The sequence below is a fragment of the Balaenoptera physalus genome (assembly GCF_965194825.1).
Source record: "Balaenoptera physalus genome assembly, chromosome: 1".
Lineage (NCBI taxonomy): Eukaryota > Metazoa > Chordata > Mammalia > Artiodactyla > Balaenopteridae > Balaenoptera > Balaenoptera physalus.
The window spans coordinates 32,735,995-32,753,866 of NC_138882.1; the positions used below are offsets into that span (position 1 = coordinate 32,735,995).

The 17,872-nt window shown below is 50.5% G+C and overlaps 1 protein-coding gene across 3 annotated transcripts in view; it reads right to left on the minus strand.

The window, feature by feature from the left end:
* Nucleotides 1-1,106: 1,106 nt before the first annotated feature.
* Nucleotides 1,107-17,872, minus strand: part of MAPKAPK2 (MAPK activated protein kinase 2) — a 45,331-nt gene continuing 28,565 nt past the window's right edge. Inside the window, exons 2-10 of one of the 3 annotated variants that reach the window (XM_082462365.1) lie at nucleotides 6,435-6,574; nucleotides 6,188-6,252; nucleotides 5,826-5,905; nucleotides 5,200-5,326; nucleotides 4,512-4,587; nucleotides 3,978-4,123; nucleotides 3,578-3,663; nucleotides 3,398-3,478; nucleotides 1,107-1,675 (exon numbers count right to left, since the gene is read on the minus strand). In XM_082462365.1, coding sequence (XP_082318491.1) covers nucleotides 1,634-1,675; nucleotides 3,398-3,478; nucleotides 3,578-3,663; nucleotides 3,978-4,123; nucleotides 4,512-4,587; nucleotides 5,200-5,326; nucleotides 5,826-5,905; nucleotides 6,188-6,252; nucleotides 6,435-6,574 — 843 coding nt within the window. In that variant the 3' untranslated portion in view covers nucleotides 1,107-1,633. Of the gene's footprint in view, nucleotides 2,818-3,397; nucleotides 3,479-3,577; nucleotides 3,664-3,977; nucleotides 4,124-4,511; nucleotides 4,588-5,199; nucleotides 5,327-5,825; nucleotides 5,906-6,187; nucleotides 6,253-6,434; nucleotides 6,575-17,872 lie in introns of all 3 variants that reach the window. The other 2 variants (XM_082462363.1, XM_082462364.1) reach the window with 2 other exon arrangements.

The following is a 17,872-nucleotide window of genomic DNA, read 5'->3' on the forward strand; positions in this document are numbered from 1 at the left end:
TACCCACATAAGCACAGACAACATGACTGGATTTCTCTGACAGCAAAGCCTCATGCTGGTTCATTCGAATGGTGGTTTCTAGAGTGATGGGTAGAGTTTCAAGGTAGGAGCCAACCACATTCAGGAGTTGTGCGGGGGAGGTCACGGGGCCACAGGCATGCCCTGCCTCTGCCAGGAACCCGAGCGGGGGGATGCGACCCCACTGATGGCCGGGCGGATGAGCAGGCCTCTCCTCCAGGCAGGAGACCAGGTCTTAGGATGAGACCACCCCAGGCCTTGGGAGCCTGAGTTCTAGTCCAGACCCATTAGCTCTGGGATCCCCAGCACATCCCTTCACTCCCTTGGTCGGTTTCCTCGCTCATAAAACAGGGATAACCATCCTGCCTCGCCTCCCTCCCTGACAGCTCCGAGGATCAAGTGAGAAAATGCAGGTGAACTTACCGACGACTGCTTTTTCATCTGACTGGGAGGGAGCGCAGTGGGGTCAATAGACCGATGTCTACCTTGGGCCCCACTGCGAACCAGTTCACTGTGCGTCTCAGATACCCCACGTCTGAGCCTCAGCCTTCTCGTCTGTGAAGTGAGGGGAATGGGTCATAGGAGCCCTGAGGCCTCTTCCAGGTCTGATGTAGAGTATTCTGGCTTCTGCCTGACCCCTATCACCTCCTCCTGGAACTTTCAGGAACTACGCTGACCTGCTCCTCTGGACTCTTTCCCAGGATTTGAACCAATTCACCACCAGCAACTTCTTCAGTCCTCATACCAGCCAGCCCCCCAGGCTGAGGGTGTCAGCGCCTGATTGTGGCTAAACAAGTCGAAGAACTGGGCTGAGAAGCAGCTTGGCTCCTGATTCAATACTTGGCAAAAGAGCACGGGCTCCCCGCACTGTGGCTGGCACCAGCCCTGCTCTCCGTGTCCCCACACCAGGTCCTGGCCAGGTTCTCAGTGGGGCGGGCGCTGGCTCCCTCTCGCCCGGGAGCCCTCCCCTCCTCTCCCAGGACACACGGACTCTGCCCTCCCAACTCACAGAACCGCTCTCCACGTGTGGAAAGAGGCCAGGTGGGGGGTCAAGGGGCTGAGCCCCACGAAGGAAGAGAAAGAAAACCTTTCAACTATTAAATCTGTTTAGTAAAGACAATTTTGCTCATACAAAACAACAAGAGTTTACAACAATCTGAGTGCTGGACACGCCATCAGAGACGGGAGGCGCCATGGGCACTCGGAGCCCTTCCCTCACACCCAGAGAAGACCCTGGGTGCGCCCCCCAACCCTGCCCCTGAGGGAGATGAAAGCTGAAGCATTACTGTCACCCCTGCCCCAAGGGACCATGGCACAGAGGACCTCTCCCCACACTGCTGCAAATTAATACTGGGGAGGGAGGAGGGCCCTCCCCCCCTCCCCCCCACTGGCCTGGACACATGACGCTGAGTAGTGTGGGGTGGGGGGAAGGGACTGATGGGGAGGGGCAGGATCGGGACATCTTTGGTGTGAAGCCTCCCCCCGCCCACCCGCTAGGCCGCACGATGGAGATCTGCAGGAGGGCCGCAAGAGTCGTGCTGTCTTTGCCCACCAGGGGGTGCTGCCGATGCCCCAGAGCCCGGGAGGCACGCGAAATGCAGCAGCTCTGTGTCACTCATCGACTGCCCAGGCTCACCCATGCGGGCTGAGAGTGGGCCTGTTGAGAAACAGCAAAAATGTACGAAAATAAACACGAACGGGTTAATAGTGGCAGGAAGGGGAAGCAGAGAGATGACGTGGTAGATGAGCGCCTCGGAGGACCAGGACCAGCCCTCAGCGGGGAGTGGGGTCCTGGGCGGGGCTCCAGTCTTCCTGGTCGCTGTGCCAGTGCTAAGTCACTCCTCCCCACCTCCCAGGACCCGCTCACAGAGGCAGGCACGGACGGCCTGGCTCAGAATCTGGACACGCTTCCCAGGCACTTTGGCAGAGCCAGTGCGGGCAGGGCAGGCCTGAGGAGGGAGACAGTTCCTGAGCCCCGACAGAGGCCCTCCCTCTGCAGCCCTGCCTGCCCCTGGCCCCTCAAATGCACAGGCCCAGGCACTGATCCAGGCACACGGGCACGGGCACACGCACACACACAACCACACTCACTCCTATCCGTCTGGCACACTGGTGACGTCTGAGGGCTCAGCAGAGGCGGTGGGTGGCCTCCTGGCCCCAGCCCTCCACGGCCTGCAGCTCCCGGAAGGCCTCAGCCAGCGGGGACCTGGGGCTGTAGTGGGGAAATTAGAGGGCTGGTGGCACGACACAGGGACGCCCTCTATAACAGTTTCCACAAACACCCTGTAACAAACCCCAAACCCTTGTAGTATCCAGACAGGAAAGGGTTTGGGGGGAAGGAGCAGGAATGAGGGCAAGAACGATAAAAGAAGTTTCATAAAAATTCTAAGTCAAATTATTGATAAAACTGCAAAATGAGCACAGGTTCAAGAGCATCTTGCTCCTTCTCTCCACGCCCTCCCAGCCTTCCAGGCTCTCCCTCTCCGGGGTGGCCAGAACCAAAGGCAGAATTCAGCCTACGACGAGGTCCGGGCTCCATGAGGCTGAGGAGGAGGGGAGGCGGGAGTGGACAGGTCTGTGTCTCTTCATTTAAAAAATATATTCAGGTCAAGAGTTATTGCTTGTCCTCCAGTGGAGCAGGACGGGCTCAGCGGCTCAGTGAGCGAGGGCCGCGGCCTCCAGGGCCCGAGCTTTCTTCCGCCTCTTCAGAAGCAGAGGGTTGGATGCATCTTCAATCTTTTTTATCTTGATCTGCTCATAGTCGACCCGCATCGTGGCCAAGGCACTGGTCATCTCCTCCTGGGGGGCAGTGACCGAGAGAGACGTGAGAGGCGACAGACAAAGCAAGGGCAGGATGAGGGTGACGGGTGGGAGCAGAAGAGACAGAGGGCAGGCTGTTTGATGGGTCCAGGGCTGGGTCAACAGAGCCTGGCCACCGTGCTGCCACCGCTCTCCTAGAGCCCTCCAGCGACGCCACGGGAAGGCAGAAAGAGCACCGGCTAGGAGTCAGGAGACCTGGGTTCGTGTCTGCCCCAGCCAATCACTAGCTGAGTGACCTTGAACAGGTCACCCCCCCCTCTGGGCGTCAGTTTCCTCGTCTGCAAAGTGAGGAGATGGTACCAGATGACCTTTCAGGTCCCTTTAGAGACCCAGACAGTAGAGGGCTTGTAGAAAACAGCCACGGCCAACTTTAGGCCAAACACAGAACCTCTGCCCACAACCCGGCAGGGAAGTGGCTCAGAGCCGCTGTTCCTGTTGTAACAGACATCCCCTGGGGTGAGCTCATACAAAACCAGCCCCTCTGGGCCAGCACCGCCTCTCACACCCAAGCACCTCAGCGAGCACCTCCTGAGCCCCTCTTGGCCAGTGGTCCCCTCACCTTGACGTCCTCCCACCTCTCCTTGTCCTCCTTCAGGACGCGGCTGGTGTGCAGTGGGGTTTGAGGGACCTTCGTTGATTGCTGGGGGTAGAGAAAAGTGTCAGGGTGAAAGCCTGGGTGGGGTGGAGCCCCCAGGGACAGTCCGCATGAACCCAGGCCCCTCCGGCCCACCAGGCTTACCATGATCCAGGGGTGGTTCATGAACTCGGTGATGGTCATCCTCTGGGTGGGCTCTGTCTTCAGCAGGTTCCGGATGAGCATCTTCACTGTGGGGGAAAGCGAGGTGTGGGGAGGGGACAGAGATGGCTAAGGGGCCACCCTCCTTCTCCTGCTCCTTCTCACAGTTTTCAGGGAAAAACCAGATTCAAAGGGGCATGGACACAGACCACCCAAGGAGCTAGCCTTGAAGACCATTATGGCTCCAGCCCTGACAGCCCCACGCGTCCCATACCCCAGCTCTGCCACAGGCCCTTCACACAGACAGGACGTACCCAGCAGCTGTGGGCCAGGTGCAGATCCACAGCCACGCCACCCACGTGAGACCACCCCTGCACACGCACACACACCTGCACACACGCACATGTACACGTGGGTTCTCTACCTTCCTCTGATACTTCTGACCATTCTGGGTTGGGGAATTCATACTGGCCCATTCGGATGCGACTCTTCATGCCCGGAGAGATGGCAAGGCCATGGTTGGAATAGAAGGGGGGATACCCACACAGCCTGAGCCGAGAGGAAGTGGGACGAGAGGGACAGAGCTGATGTTATTTAGGGTCCTGCACCAGGACTAGAGTGAGACACAGGCTTCTTCTTGCTAAGGTCACAGAGAAATTGGGACTCACTGACTCAGGTACAATATACAAAGTCAAGGACAGGGCCCAGGAATCCAACATACCGAGTAGCTAAACCACACATTTTCCTGCCCATTAGCTAATTTATAGCATTTAGCTGTCAGAATCCACTAAACGCAGAGAGGCAGGAACATGCAGGGGATTCTCAGGGCATCTCCCATCCAGAAGGGGAACGCTAATCTTTGCCTCTTCTTCTCATCCCACCCCTGCCCCAGCCCAGCCCAGCCCCACTGCCCCCAGGCCCCTCCCCACACACTCACAGGATGTACATGATGACACCCAAGGACCACATGTCACAGGACTTGTCATACTTCTCTGGGCCCAGCACTTCTGGAGCTGCAAACCAAAGGTCAACGTGGGTGGGCCTCGCCCTCAGAGCACTGGATTCCACCCCAGTTCCTCGGTGGCTGGTGCTCCCCATCCAACCCTTCAGCCCATCTTGATGGGACTTAGCGGGGCTGGGAAGGGGAACAGTCATAGCCCAGACCCAGGGCTGGACAAAGGAGACCAGAAGACCCTTCTCCAAGAGAGCGCTAGGGCTAGAATCTCACGATAAAACAAGTCTTGAACTGCAGGAGCCTTTCAGACTGCCATTTAATTTGACAAACATGTTTTGAGAGTTTATTCTGTGCCAGTTAGCTGGGGCTCCTGAACCAAATCTGCATCCCAGACTCCACTGGGAATCTGATAGGAATGACAGCTCTTCTCAGGAAAAGCGTGCATGTGTGCAAAATCCCACCCATAATCTCAGGCAGATAATTTCCTATAATGCTTCAGTCCCAGCTGAGTTCTGATGAGCCCTATTTTGGGTCGGGTCACATCAGAACCAGTGCTAGAAAGGGCCTGAGGACTCAACTCTCCTAGGACCTGTGGCCCTGAGACCGGCAAGAGGAGGGTTTGAGAAGAGCTCTGGGGAAGAGAAGCTCCCCAGACCTCCTCTGGACTTACCCACATAGTATGGCGTGTAACAAGGAGTGGTCAGAGAGTTGTGGCTGGTGGTTTCCTTGGCAAAGCCAAAATCAGTGAGTTTGAGAATGGCGTTGGGCCTTTTGGAGGTGTATAAGAGATTCTCAGGCTACAGACAAAGAGACATAAACAGAACCTCTGCTGAACCTGTGAGGGGCTATCCCTCCCTCCCTTCCTCCCTTCCTTTCTTCCTCCATTCAACAACCATTTGTCCAGCCCCTGTGATCTGCACACTGTGAGGACCCTCAGCTCCCTGCCTCCCAAGAGCTTACAGCGTGCACGGGAGTCGGACACTGATGCAGAGAACCGCAGTGAACACTGCAGTGACATAGAGACCGAAGGCGTGGCGGTGAGGTGTGACTGAGGAGCACCGCAGGATGAGGGCGGCCTCACAAGGCTGCATGACTGGGGCGGGGGTTTGCCCAGCGAGGGCAGGGCCTGCGGGGTAGAGAGTGGCACTCCGCCCCACTCTCACTCAGGAAACAGGCAGCGGGGATGCAGGATGACTACGGGGACCCTCCCTAGGGTCACCACGACCCTGACCCCTACGGCCTCCATGGCACCTGAGTTGGGGCAACTGGGGGGGGGACAAAAAGAACAGCTGGTACCTTGACATCCCGATGTGCGATGTTGATCGAGTGTAAGTACTGGATCGCCTCGCCGATGCTCTTCATGATCTCTGATGCCTCTGCAGAGAAGAGGGGATGTGGGAGCGGGAAGGAAAGTCACAAGATGTGTCATTAGGTTTGAAAACCCAATACACCGATCCCCCACACAGCCTAAGTCTCCCTACGTCCACCCCCGCCCCTGAGAAACCAAGGAATGAGGAGCAGCCCTGGCTCAGCTGAGGAAGAAGGCCCCAGCGGCGAGTCAGAGAAGGCAGCAGGCCTCCGCACCTCTCACGAGAGCCCCTTCAGACACCCCGGGCCCTGCCTGCCCGAGCCCAGGCCCCACAACAGACCCTTTCTACCTCTTTCTGTGAATGCCTGGTCTCCTCGGTCCTGGATTCGGCTGAAGAGTTCTCCACCATCCAAACTGAAACAAAGCCACAGTCAGATCTGAGGACATAGCACCCACTAGCACTCTCCCCACTGCCCCTCCAAAAATCTTTACATTTTAAGCTTCAGAGTCCCCATGTGGCAGTCCTCAGAAGGTAAGGGGCCTGGGTGGGGAGTGGGATCAGGCTGGGCCAGGAATAAAGAGGAAGGGCTGCTCACCACTCCATGACGATCAGCAGGCACTTCCTCCCCGCGTACAGGTTCTCATAGACGTCCACGATCCGCACAATGTGTGGGCACTGGGAGGCCCGCCAGTGCAGCTCCACCTCCCGGCGGGCCTTGGGGCAGTCCTGAAGCATCTGCAAGCCAAACGCCTCCTGAGTAACCTCGGCGGGGCAGCCGGCTGCTGCGCCACCTGGACCTACTGCAAGGCCTGGCCCACGCACTCGCCCACATCCCCACCGACACACCACCGACTCTCCCTACCCTGGTCCAACACCAGCGCCCTTAGCACTTTCCCTGCACTTCCTTCTCCTAAGCCCCGACTCAGAGCTCTGCAGCTCCCTCGTCTGCTCTAAAAGGAACCTCAAGATGACCCCTCATGGGGTCTTGACAGCTACTCTGAGACCACCCTTGACCATTCAGGGGAAAGGCCCAGCTATGGGCATGAAGTCTATTCCAGAAGGCGAGCAGAGTTGAGCATTGGGAGACAAAAGGGTAAAGGACACCTGGGCAGAAAGACAGACTGAGGAAAAAACCAAACAATGGAAAGGGGCCTAGAGACAGGGGAGACTCCAGATCAGTTAGAAAAGGTACCTCCAAGATCCCTAAACCCCAGCATATCAAATCCCGAGCAATGTCCTTTCAACCAACAGATAGTCTCAGGAGTCAGCCCGCTGTGGTCTGAATCCTGGTTCTTACTAGATCTGCAACCATGAGCAAGTTACTTAACTCACGGGCCTCGTCCTTGTCCCCTCTTCTTCCATGGACCAGGTGGCCAGGGGGTATTAAGGCAGCCTGGCGCCCTCACCTGCCTCAAGGGCTGAATCTTTTTTTTTTTTTTTTTTAACATCTTTATTGGTGTACAATTGCTTTACAGTGGTGTGTTGGTTTCTGCTTTACAACAAAGGGAATCAGCCATACATATACACACATATCCCCATATCTCCTCCCTCTTGCGTCTCCCTCCCACCCTCCCTATCCCACCCCTCTAGGTGGTCACAAAGCACCAAGCTGATCTCCCTGTGCTATGTGGCTGCTTCCCACTAGCTATCTATTTTACATTTGGTAGTGTATATATACGTCCATGTCACGCTCTCACTTCGTCCCAGCCCACCCTTCCCCCTCCCCGTGTCCTCAAGTCCATTCTCTACATCTGTGTCTTTATTCCTGTCCTGAAGGGCTGAATCTTGACTAGTCTAAGCCAGGCCCTTTACTAAGACCTGACACTGGTCAAGAAGAACTTCATAGGAAGTCTGCTGAGAGGCCTCTTAAAAGGAGCACAAGGAATGCATACCATCTCTCCTGCATATGACACCTGGTGCCATGGCAGTCACCTTGGTACCAAGAGGTACCTTGGGTTGGTGGGTGATGCATCAGGAGCACTAAGAGACCTGCTGGAAAGTGCATGAAGCTTGGTGAGTAAGATCAGACGGCCAGGACGGAGCCAGATTACAGAGGGCAGGGAAAAGCAAACACAGGAATTTCCAAAAATAAAACTAACATTCAGTTATGCTATGGTCTATGATATGCTGGTCCTTTCCTAATTGTACAACGGCTGCCCATTTTACAGGATGTGGAAACTGAGGCTCAGAGAAGTAGTGTGTCCCAGGCTCAGTTCCTGGGGAAAGGCAGAGCCGGGGTTGGAAACCAGGCCTGGTGGATTCCAAAGCCTAAACCTTTTCCACGATAACACGCAACTTTTACAGGAGGGGCAGAGACCAAGACTTCTCAGTCTCAGATCACCAAATGCAAACTGGCTTTGCAGAGGCAATCCCCCAAAAGGGGCCCAGATAATTCAGTCTCCTAGGGAGCAGGCAGAAGACAAGGTCGCCATGGGGTCACACTGCCACCTGGTGGCCATCTGAGGACACTGCTCAGGTCCTGAGTTTTGCCACCTTCAACTTGATTCATTTGGATGGACCAAGGAAAAAGGTTATTTTCCTTTCCCATGCACTATGAGAAGGAGGAGGAGATGCTGGCCAATTTCATTTGCATGTATTTCAATTCAACAAGCATTTATCGAGCTCCTACTATGGGCCACACACTGCGCTAGATGTCAAGACCAAATAGAAGAGTCCCAACCTGAAAGAACTCAAACTGGGGGGGGTGAGGGCATGAGGGTAGGTAGACACATAGAAAATGCTTCTAATCCAGAGAGATAATGTGCTGTAAGACTGATAAGTTCAAAGGGTTCAAGAGAAAAAGTTCTCAGAGCACCCAAAATAGAAAGACCTCTACCGCCCCCTACAGGCACATAGGAACTGAAGCCCGGAGAGGAAGAATTGAAGTTGTCAAATTCACTCAGAGGCAACATGAAGTCATTGGATTTACAATCATGAGAGACTTGGGCTTGGTCTGGAATTTGTCAATTTCTGGTTGCATAGCCTTGGAGAGGCTATCACCTTTCTGAGCCTGTTCCACATTTGTAAGTTGGGGGTTAAAATACCTGCCTGGCCCCCTCCCTCACAGAGCCATTGCAAGCATCTAATGAAAGAATACCTCTAAGTGTGCTTTGTTATCAGAAAGGCACTCACCACTGTAAACCATCAGCATAACTGCCACAGCACAGGGGCCCTCTCCGTCACCTCTGAGTTGAAGCTGGAACATCCGGATATAACCAAGAAACCCTGATATATACAAGTCACCAGCAAGACTATAGGCTGGGTTTCTGTCTGCAGTCCTGTGACCACCGCCTGGAAACCAGCTCTGTGCTCTAACCAACCACAGCTGTGCTAAATGAGGACACACCAAGGCCCAAACCCAACTGCATGCCCCTCGGCCCCTCCTAAACTCAGAGCACGCACTGCAGGTTCTGCTTGCTCTCTTTGCTATAGACACGTTAGCGTGTGTGGCATTAGGCAAAAGAGAATCTACAGCCAGAACGCCTGGATTCACATTCCACCTCCAGGTTTACACACAATTCCTTACCTGGTAGAGGAGCTGGATTGGCCTAGCACAACAAACCTGGTCTTGGGAATCGCACACAATTTGCATCCCAGTTCTGCACTTCCCAGCTTGTGTCAGGCAAGCCAATCTACCTTTCTGAAAAGGGTTTCCTCATCTGTAAAACTGGATTCAATTTGGCAAAATAAGAAAATTGGCAAGAGCAGTATTTTTAAATTCTAAGAGAAACATAGTAAGAATTTCCCATGAAGACTGGTAATTGACAGCCAGGTATGTATTTATCAGAAATCCTTGAATGGATATAAAAACCAGCCCATGCAATGAAAGCAAGACCTTCAACCCAGTCAGGAGGACAGGCTGGCTGACGTCACAGGGGCAAAGCCATTAAGAGCCAAAGAGGCTTTGTAGACAGCTGTGGGGTACAGAAGCCTGGAGAGAGGAAAGCAAGAATGTGCTAATCTGGAGTACCGGGCTAAGTAAAGATCAGCAAGGGAGGTGCTGAGCTCTGAGCCAGAGAAGAGACAGGGAGAGAAAACAGGATTCCTGGGGTGCTGCCAGGAGCCACCAGCAGAGGAACACGGCAGGTTCAACCAGAAGCCAAGAGAGTCAGGTGGGAAAGGCTCCTACCTCTTTGGCCTGGACAAGGACAGTGGAGGCGAAAGGGCCCAGAACCACAGCCCCGAGGGCTCACGTCTGAAGGAAAGAAGAGTCTTCCCACCAAAAAGCCACAGGCCCTGAGACAAGGAATGCCTGAAAGGGATTATAAAATATTTTAAGCCCATGCTAAGCCCAGAATGGATACTGTGACTTGCCTCGGCCCCCCTGTAGTTTGCATCTGAAATTCCCTTGCTCTGTAGAGAAGGTTAACTGTTGCATGTGCTAGATTGCAATGCAATAGGCAAGGTCACCTACCTACCAAGTGTGGCGGGGGCCAGGGACCAGGCCACAGAGCCCACTGCCTGGGGAGGAACCTTTAGGGTAATTGTGGCAATGAGGGAGCTGTGGGATTTCTCCCAAAATATTGTTCCATTACCATGCAATCCAGCAATCCCAATCCTGGGCATATATCCAGAAAAGAGGAAAATTCTAATTCAAAAGATACATGCACCCCAATGTTCACAGCAGCGCTATTTACAATAGCCAAGACATGTAAGCAACCTAAATGCCTGCCAACAGATGAATGGATAAAGAAGATGTGGTATATATATGCAATGGAATACTACTCAACCATTAAAAAGAATGAAATAATGCCATTTGCAGCAACATGGATGGACCTAGAGATTGTCATATTAAGTGAAGTAAGCTAGAAAGAGAAAGACAAATATCATATATCACCTATACATGAAATCTTTTAAAAATGATACAAATGAACTTATCTATGAAACAGAAACAGACTCACAGAGAACAGACTTGTGGTTGTCAAGAGGGAGCGGGGTGGGGGAGGGATGGAGTGGGAATTTGGGATGCAAACTAGTATCCCAATGGATAAACAACAAGGACCTACTGTATAGCACAGGGAACTCTATTCAATATTCTGTGATTACCTAAATGAGAAAAGAATCTAAAAAAGAATGAATACATGTAGATGTATAATTGAATCCCTTTGCTATACACCTGAAACTAACACAACATTGTAAATCAACAATACACCAATAAAATTAAAAAAAAAAAAAAATACTGTTCCATGCCTGTCTTTGCCGGAACGTGGAGGGAAGAGGATGGTACCCCTTATATCCCCCACCAAATCTTCTATCATGGGGCCACATGAAAAGACTTGGGAGTAATCAGCATCCTAAGCCTAGGTGAGCCAGAGAAAAGGAGGGAAACAGAGGCTGGGGCCTGAAGCGCAGCTCACCAGCAAGGCAGATCTGAGGACAAGACAGGAAGGAACGAGCCCCAGGTCCCAAGGCATCATCCCCTTCACAAGCTCCGCCGCTTACCAAGTGTGTGAACTTGGGGAAGTTTTTAATTCCTTTGTGCGGTAGTGTCCTTATCTCTTAAATAGGATAATAATAGTACCTACCCATATTAAACGAATTCATACATATGCATTATGTAAATTACTAAGAACGGTGCTTGGCACATAGTAAGCACTGCATTAGTGTTTGCTATTATTGTTCTGCCCCCCAAACCACCCCCCACAGTGTGCCAGAGTCCCACTGGGGTGGGCAGCTGGGATCCCACTCACACTCATCTCATTTAAGGTGCTATTAATAGCTCCAGGCGCTGGGTGGAGGGGGACCCAGAACACTGGGGGAGAAGCGGGCTTAGGCATCCTAGCCCTGAGTCTCCCTCTCCCTCCCACACCACCTAAACTAGACAGCTGGGGGTGGGGCGTACATGTCCTGAGAGAATGAAGCCATCCATCCCTTCCCAAGACTGACGCGGTGCCCAAGAGTGATTGCAAAAGTCTGAATCAGGCAGAGCGTGGTGCCGGCCTGTGGGGCACCTTGGTAAATAAGACCTCCTCTGCACTCCCAGCAGGAGGGCACCACCCCTGCTGTGGGCCAGGCTCACCCACTCCCCTCCCTACCATAAGGAGGGGGCCGACCTGGGCACTCTGCAGGCCAGAAGAAAAGAGGAGGACTTGGGAAGCAGAGGTGTTGCTGTGGGCTGAATCCTAGCAAGCTCCTTAGCACAGAGCTGGCAGCAAGCAAGGAGCAGCCGCAAAGGAGCAGGGAGAAGGGAGCCCCTGCTTCCAGGGAGGGCTCTGAGTTAAACGTGTGCTAAGCACTTCCAACGGGGAACCCTCAGACCCGCCCCAGGAGGACGCATCCTATTTTATAAATGAGAAAACACAGGCTCAGAGAAGCTACGCGATCACTTCAAGGTCTCTGAGCTGGCTGTCCCCAGCAGGGCTGGAATCTGAACCCCACTCTCACTGCTCCCAAAGCCTCTTTCCCACCATCCCGTGGTAAGGCAAAGGGAACAACATCTGCCCAAGACTGTCCATGATACCAAAAGCCAAAATGGGGGCTGAAAATGTACACAGGCCTTAAAGTGCAAACCAACCCTTTAACTTTGAAATTCCAGAATTCAAGAACTGTAGAATTTTAGAATTTTACCCTATGGCACTAATCATAGGTGGAGCTTTAAGGCTATGCATATTCTAAGAGTTGTTTACCTTAACTAGAAATGGCTAGCAAACCGAACGCCTAGCAACAAGCAATAGAGATTGCTTTTACAAAAAGAGTTTATCTATACAATCTTCAATCATTAAAATGATGTTTCGGAAGAATATTTAATGCGAAATGGATTCCTAAGTGTCTCAGTAACCTTGTCGCTATCAGCAGTAGCACTCTATTTTTTTTCTTTTGCAGCATAATTCCCAATCTGAAATTTCCTTAAATTTATCTGACAGTATGTGAAAAAGCAACCTACAAAGCTTTATGTACAGTACAGTTCTATATGTATATCTATTTATATTCGTGTGTGTACGTATATGTACACAGATGTACATAGTATGTGTATATGTGTATATAAATACATATATATGGAAGCGCATTCACAGTACGTTAATATTGATAATTATATATCTGAAAGATAGGATTACAGGTGCCTTAATTTTCTTTATTATATCTTAATTTTCTAAGTGACTTACAATTAGCATATATACTTTTTAAAGAGGCAAAGAAGCTTACTCTCCAAATTTTACTTGGAGGCTGTCACCCATACCCCCAGGCCCTGTGGCCAGGGAACAGCAGCTATGGACTTCCAGGCAGCTCTGCCAGATGGCTTAGCCACAGACCAGGGGCTGCCCTGTCGAGTGTTGAGCAAGAAAGCAGCTCATGCCCAGTGGGCGCTGGATGCGGCACAGCCCTCCTCTAAGGAGAGGAGAAGAGCAGAACTGTAGTGCAACCTCCACAGTCACTCTCTGTCCTGCTCCAGCTCCACCTGGCCCTTGACCTAGCCTCCCCGGCTCTCCAGCTAGGAGTGGGGCATCCATGTCTGGCTCAAAGATCACTGGACCTCTCCTTTCAACCTGAAACCTACAACACTGGGCCCCCAGAGCCCTGAACAGTGAACAGGGAGGTATGAGGAGTCACAAGGCTGCAGGACCAGGACATGTTGTCCTGGCATCATGTGTTATCTCTCTAAAAAGCCAGGTCGCTCCAAAGCCCCCGTCCCTGGCTCTGCAACCATCGAGGGGATGGGGAGACATGTGGCACTCACAGCACTTGACCTCACCTACCCAGATTGCCATCACTTGGCAAACCCGTAGTGCCTGGCACGTGCCACACGCTGGTTTGGAAGGTGCTGGGAAACAACAGAGAGCACGACAAATAAGGCCTGCACCCCCATGGAGCTTACATTTTAGGGCAGGAAGTACACAACAAACAGTTTTTTTTTTAATTTTTAATTACACATCATGATTTGTGCTATAAAGGACATAAATTGTGTGCTGCCACAGTATCTCCCAAATTTCAGAGAGACGAAAGGCTGGAGAGAGGTGTCACACATCTCTTTTCATCTAGCCCAGCTTGGGAGCGTAAGACATGACAAACAGATAAGTCTTGGTTGAAATGATGGTTTTCCTCTACATCTATAGGGGCAGAAAGAGTATGTCCCTCTTCTAGAACCTCTGCACAGCTCAGGAGCAACTGATGGGCCCTCCCCTAGGAACTGATCTAAACAAACAAATCTAACAGCAGATTTTTTTGAATCTTAGAAGGTCACTGAAAAAAAAGACACACAGAAGTACATCATCGGGTCCTTCATGTTGGCACACACATTCCCAAACATTTGGTTGGGAGGTAAAAGCGGTTTTCTATTTTGTTTACTGATTTTCATTAATGTGATGGGGGGAAATCCCGACCTAAAACAAAGCTAAAACTTACAATGGGGAAGGAACCCAGTACAAAAAGCCTTTAAAAGCACTGAGCCACACTGCCCAGAAGATGAGCATGACCTTCCCTGTGGTCCCCACCCTCGCCCTCGCTCTTACTCTCCAGGACCTTCCCTGGGGAGCCACAAAGGACTAACCTTCAACAAAAAGACAAGAGGCTTAGAAGTTACACTGTAAATGACAAAGTTTTTTAAATACTTGCAACACATGACAGATAAAAGGTTAACTTAACTCTGGCAAATCAATTGTAAAAGATTAACAATCCAATATAAAAATGGCCAAAGAATAAGAACAGGCAGTTCAAAGCAAAAGAAACACAAACAAAAGATGCTCGATGCAACTCATTAAAAGAGAAACGTTTATAAAAACAATAACAATAACTTCACCAGAATGGCGAATTTTTTTTTTAATGTTTGACCAAAAACGAAACAAAAGAGGAACTTCCCTGGCTGTCCAGTGGTTAGGACTCCAAGCTTCCACTGCAGGGGGCACGGGTTCGATCCCTGGTCGGGGAACTAAGATCCTGCAAGCCGTGAGGCCAAAAAACAAACAAACAAACAAATTCCTGAGTTTATGCAAAGATTCTTGAGGAAAAGGCACTCTCTCATACACTCAACAGGGATATAAACTAGTATATTTTTGGCTATATCTATCAAAATTGTAAATGTTCAAACCTTAGGCCCAATAATTACTTAGCTAGGAAACCATCCTACAAATATGTTCCTAAAGTATCTTAATGGCAAAAAAACTGGTCAGAACCTGAATGTCTACCACTGAGGAGATGGTCAGATAAATGGCAGCATCTCCATGTAACAGAGTGTGGCACAGGCTGCTGAAAGAGCGCGGCAGGGCTGCATCCGCCACTAGGAGGGGAACTGGGTGTTAATAAATGGGAAAGCAGACAAAGAACGTGATGATACTTTGGCTTTTTTGTTTCTGTTCTTTTTTTTTTTAATGGAGCTGCATTCACATTACTTAAGTAACTTTTAAAGTATGTTCACATAGACAAGAAGCAAACACACCAAAAGGTTCATTAGTGGTTATTCATAAATGGTGGTAATATAGATAGCATTTTCTTTTTTGTGTTTCTTAAATTTCCAAAAATAAAAATGTACTAAACAGAATGTAAAATATACCACTTGGGTGGTTTTGTTGTTTTGTTTTGTTTTGTTTTGTTTAAGGCAGAGGGAGAAGATATACAGACTTGTGGATGCTAAACATTTTTCTGGAGGTATTTACCCCCCAAAACATCGACAGAGTTGACCCCAGGGGAGTAGGCACTAGAGGGAAGCTAGTACCATTTTCCATTTTTTTCCCCTTTTCATTTTATATCTTTCTGTATTGTCTGGATTTCTACCATCTGCGTGTATTTCTTCTTAAAAATTAAGTCTAGGGATTCTCAGGGGCAGTATGCTTTGGTCCTATATTTGACCCCCAGCCTGAGTGCCCCAGAAGCAAGCTGACCTGCTTGTTAGAGCAGGAGGTGGGTGGAGATGGCGACCCTATGCTGACCTCGGAGGGGGAAAGAAGGACCTGCTGGAACTCAGAGTATGAGGGGAATGCAGGTGACAGAAAGACCTGGCATCTTCCTGGAGAGTATAACCCAAATATGATAAAGAGCAGGCTGAGGCCCCAAACCGCTACTGCTGACCACTTCTGACTTATTTGGAAATGAGCCCTGCGCACAGCAGGGATGTCAACCACAGCGGAGTCTTGGGAAGGAAACTGAAAGGCTACAGGACACAGATATTTCTGTTTCTTCCAGCTGACTTCGAAAGAGAAAGAAGAATCTTCGTGTATACCGCACCAACCATGCGTCAGGTGCACTTTATATATAGAAAATATGCTATATTTAAGCCTCCTAACAGGCCTCTGGAATAGAGCCAATATTGGGCTGACTACATTTACAGGTGTGGCAACCAGGGCTGGCGAGGTAACTTGCCCAAGGTCACACAGCTAGTGACTGACAGAGCCAGGATTCAACCCAATTCAGACTCTAACCTCCAGGTCCCTTTTTTCACTACAAACGAGGCTTTGACAAACAAACCCTGAGCTGCTGATATTAGTGTACTGTTACCCTGTCTCCTTCCTCCTAAAGGCCTCCTTTCCCTGCTCTGTTTGCTGGTCAGCCCCATTTATCTCTGCAACCGTCAGGCCCAGCACAGAGCTAGCGCAGAGGAGCTGCAACACACACTTACTGATTAAATGGGCAGACTGTGTATCAGAGCAATTCTATAGGCCATGGCTTACAGCAGGATACAAGGCATCTTTCCCCAGGACACAGGGTAGATGATGGGAGGAAGGAAACACACTAGGCTCTCCAAGTTGGCTGCAAGCTAAAATCTGAGTGGCAGGGAGAAAAAATGCTCTGCTCTTTGTAGTATGTAGGCATGACTTTACGAAACCCACAGAGATGGACAAACTATCAGGAGAAAATAAGACAGAAGGAGGTCACAAACACAGCTGCTGGTCCACACGTAGCCCCCATCCATTTGACCCTATACAACTGACAAAGCAAATATAAATTTTCAATTGGAAGTGATTAATGCCACTCATCTTCATCACCCCAGTTTAGCGGAATGAGACTCAAGGCATGTATACCTTAATCAACAGATCTAACGGGAGGTGGAGGGAGTTGAGAGAGAAAGTAGAGGAGAAGGGTCTTACAAATGACACACACACACACACACACACACACACACCACCCCTGACAACAATCCCACAATTCCACACACCTAATACTGGAGGACAGCTGGGTGAAGAGAGAAGGAAAAAGAACAGTAAGTAGCTATTGTGGTAACATATGGAGGAATGTGTGGTAGAAGATACGAACCACTCTTTCCTGCCCAGTTTACAAAATGGCCCAGATGCAAGACAGGACTCAAATCACCCACCGTGAGCACGAGGACATCTGCGAGAGAGACTAAGTCTTTTTCTGCCAAGAGCAGGGCACCTGATACATTCCTGTCTTGCCTTACTGAAGAGTTTGCCTCTCACACAGCTGAAGATGGAAGAAGGGAATTGCTACCCAGAACTCGATTCTGACCAGAAAGCAAAGTCTAGTAAATTATGTTTAAAAAAACAAAACACAACCTTAATTAGCAAAACAATAACAACAAGAATACCACATTGGGAGGAAGTAACCTTGTCAATTCAGAGTTCAAAGGAGGGAAGAAAAAGCCTTAGGACAAAAACAATTGTTTAGCCTAGACTTCCAGAAAACCAGTATTTAGAAGTTGAGACAAAGGAATAGTATGAGCAGAGATCCCAAAAGGGAAGGCATTTTGAAGGACAAGGCCTGGCCTCCAACAAGTGGATTCTGATCCTCTAAAGCATGATAATCCCGGAAAAAGGAACCAGGAGAAAGCAGCTGCCAATGGCAAGGCCATGCGCAGGGGGCTCTAAGGATGTGTCCAAAGACACAAGCACCTGCCCATAATCCAGGACAGACCCAAAGACAGTGGTGTGGGCTCGTAAAACAGCATGAGCAGAGCTTGTGAAAATGCAAGAACTACTAGAAACGTGGCTAAAGCCTACATGCAAAGCTGTAAGAAGAAGCAGGGAGGAAGCGGGCCCCTCATGGGGACAGAGGCTCCAATCTACCAAAATGACAGAGAAGGGGGGAATGTTCATCTCCAATGTGTTCCATCTTCTCTATCAAGGAGAAAGCACTTCAAACTGGAAC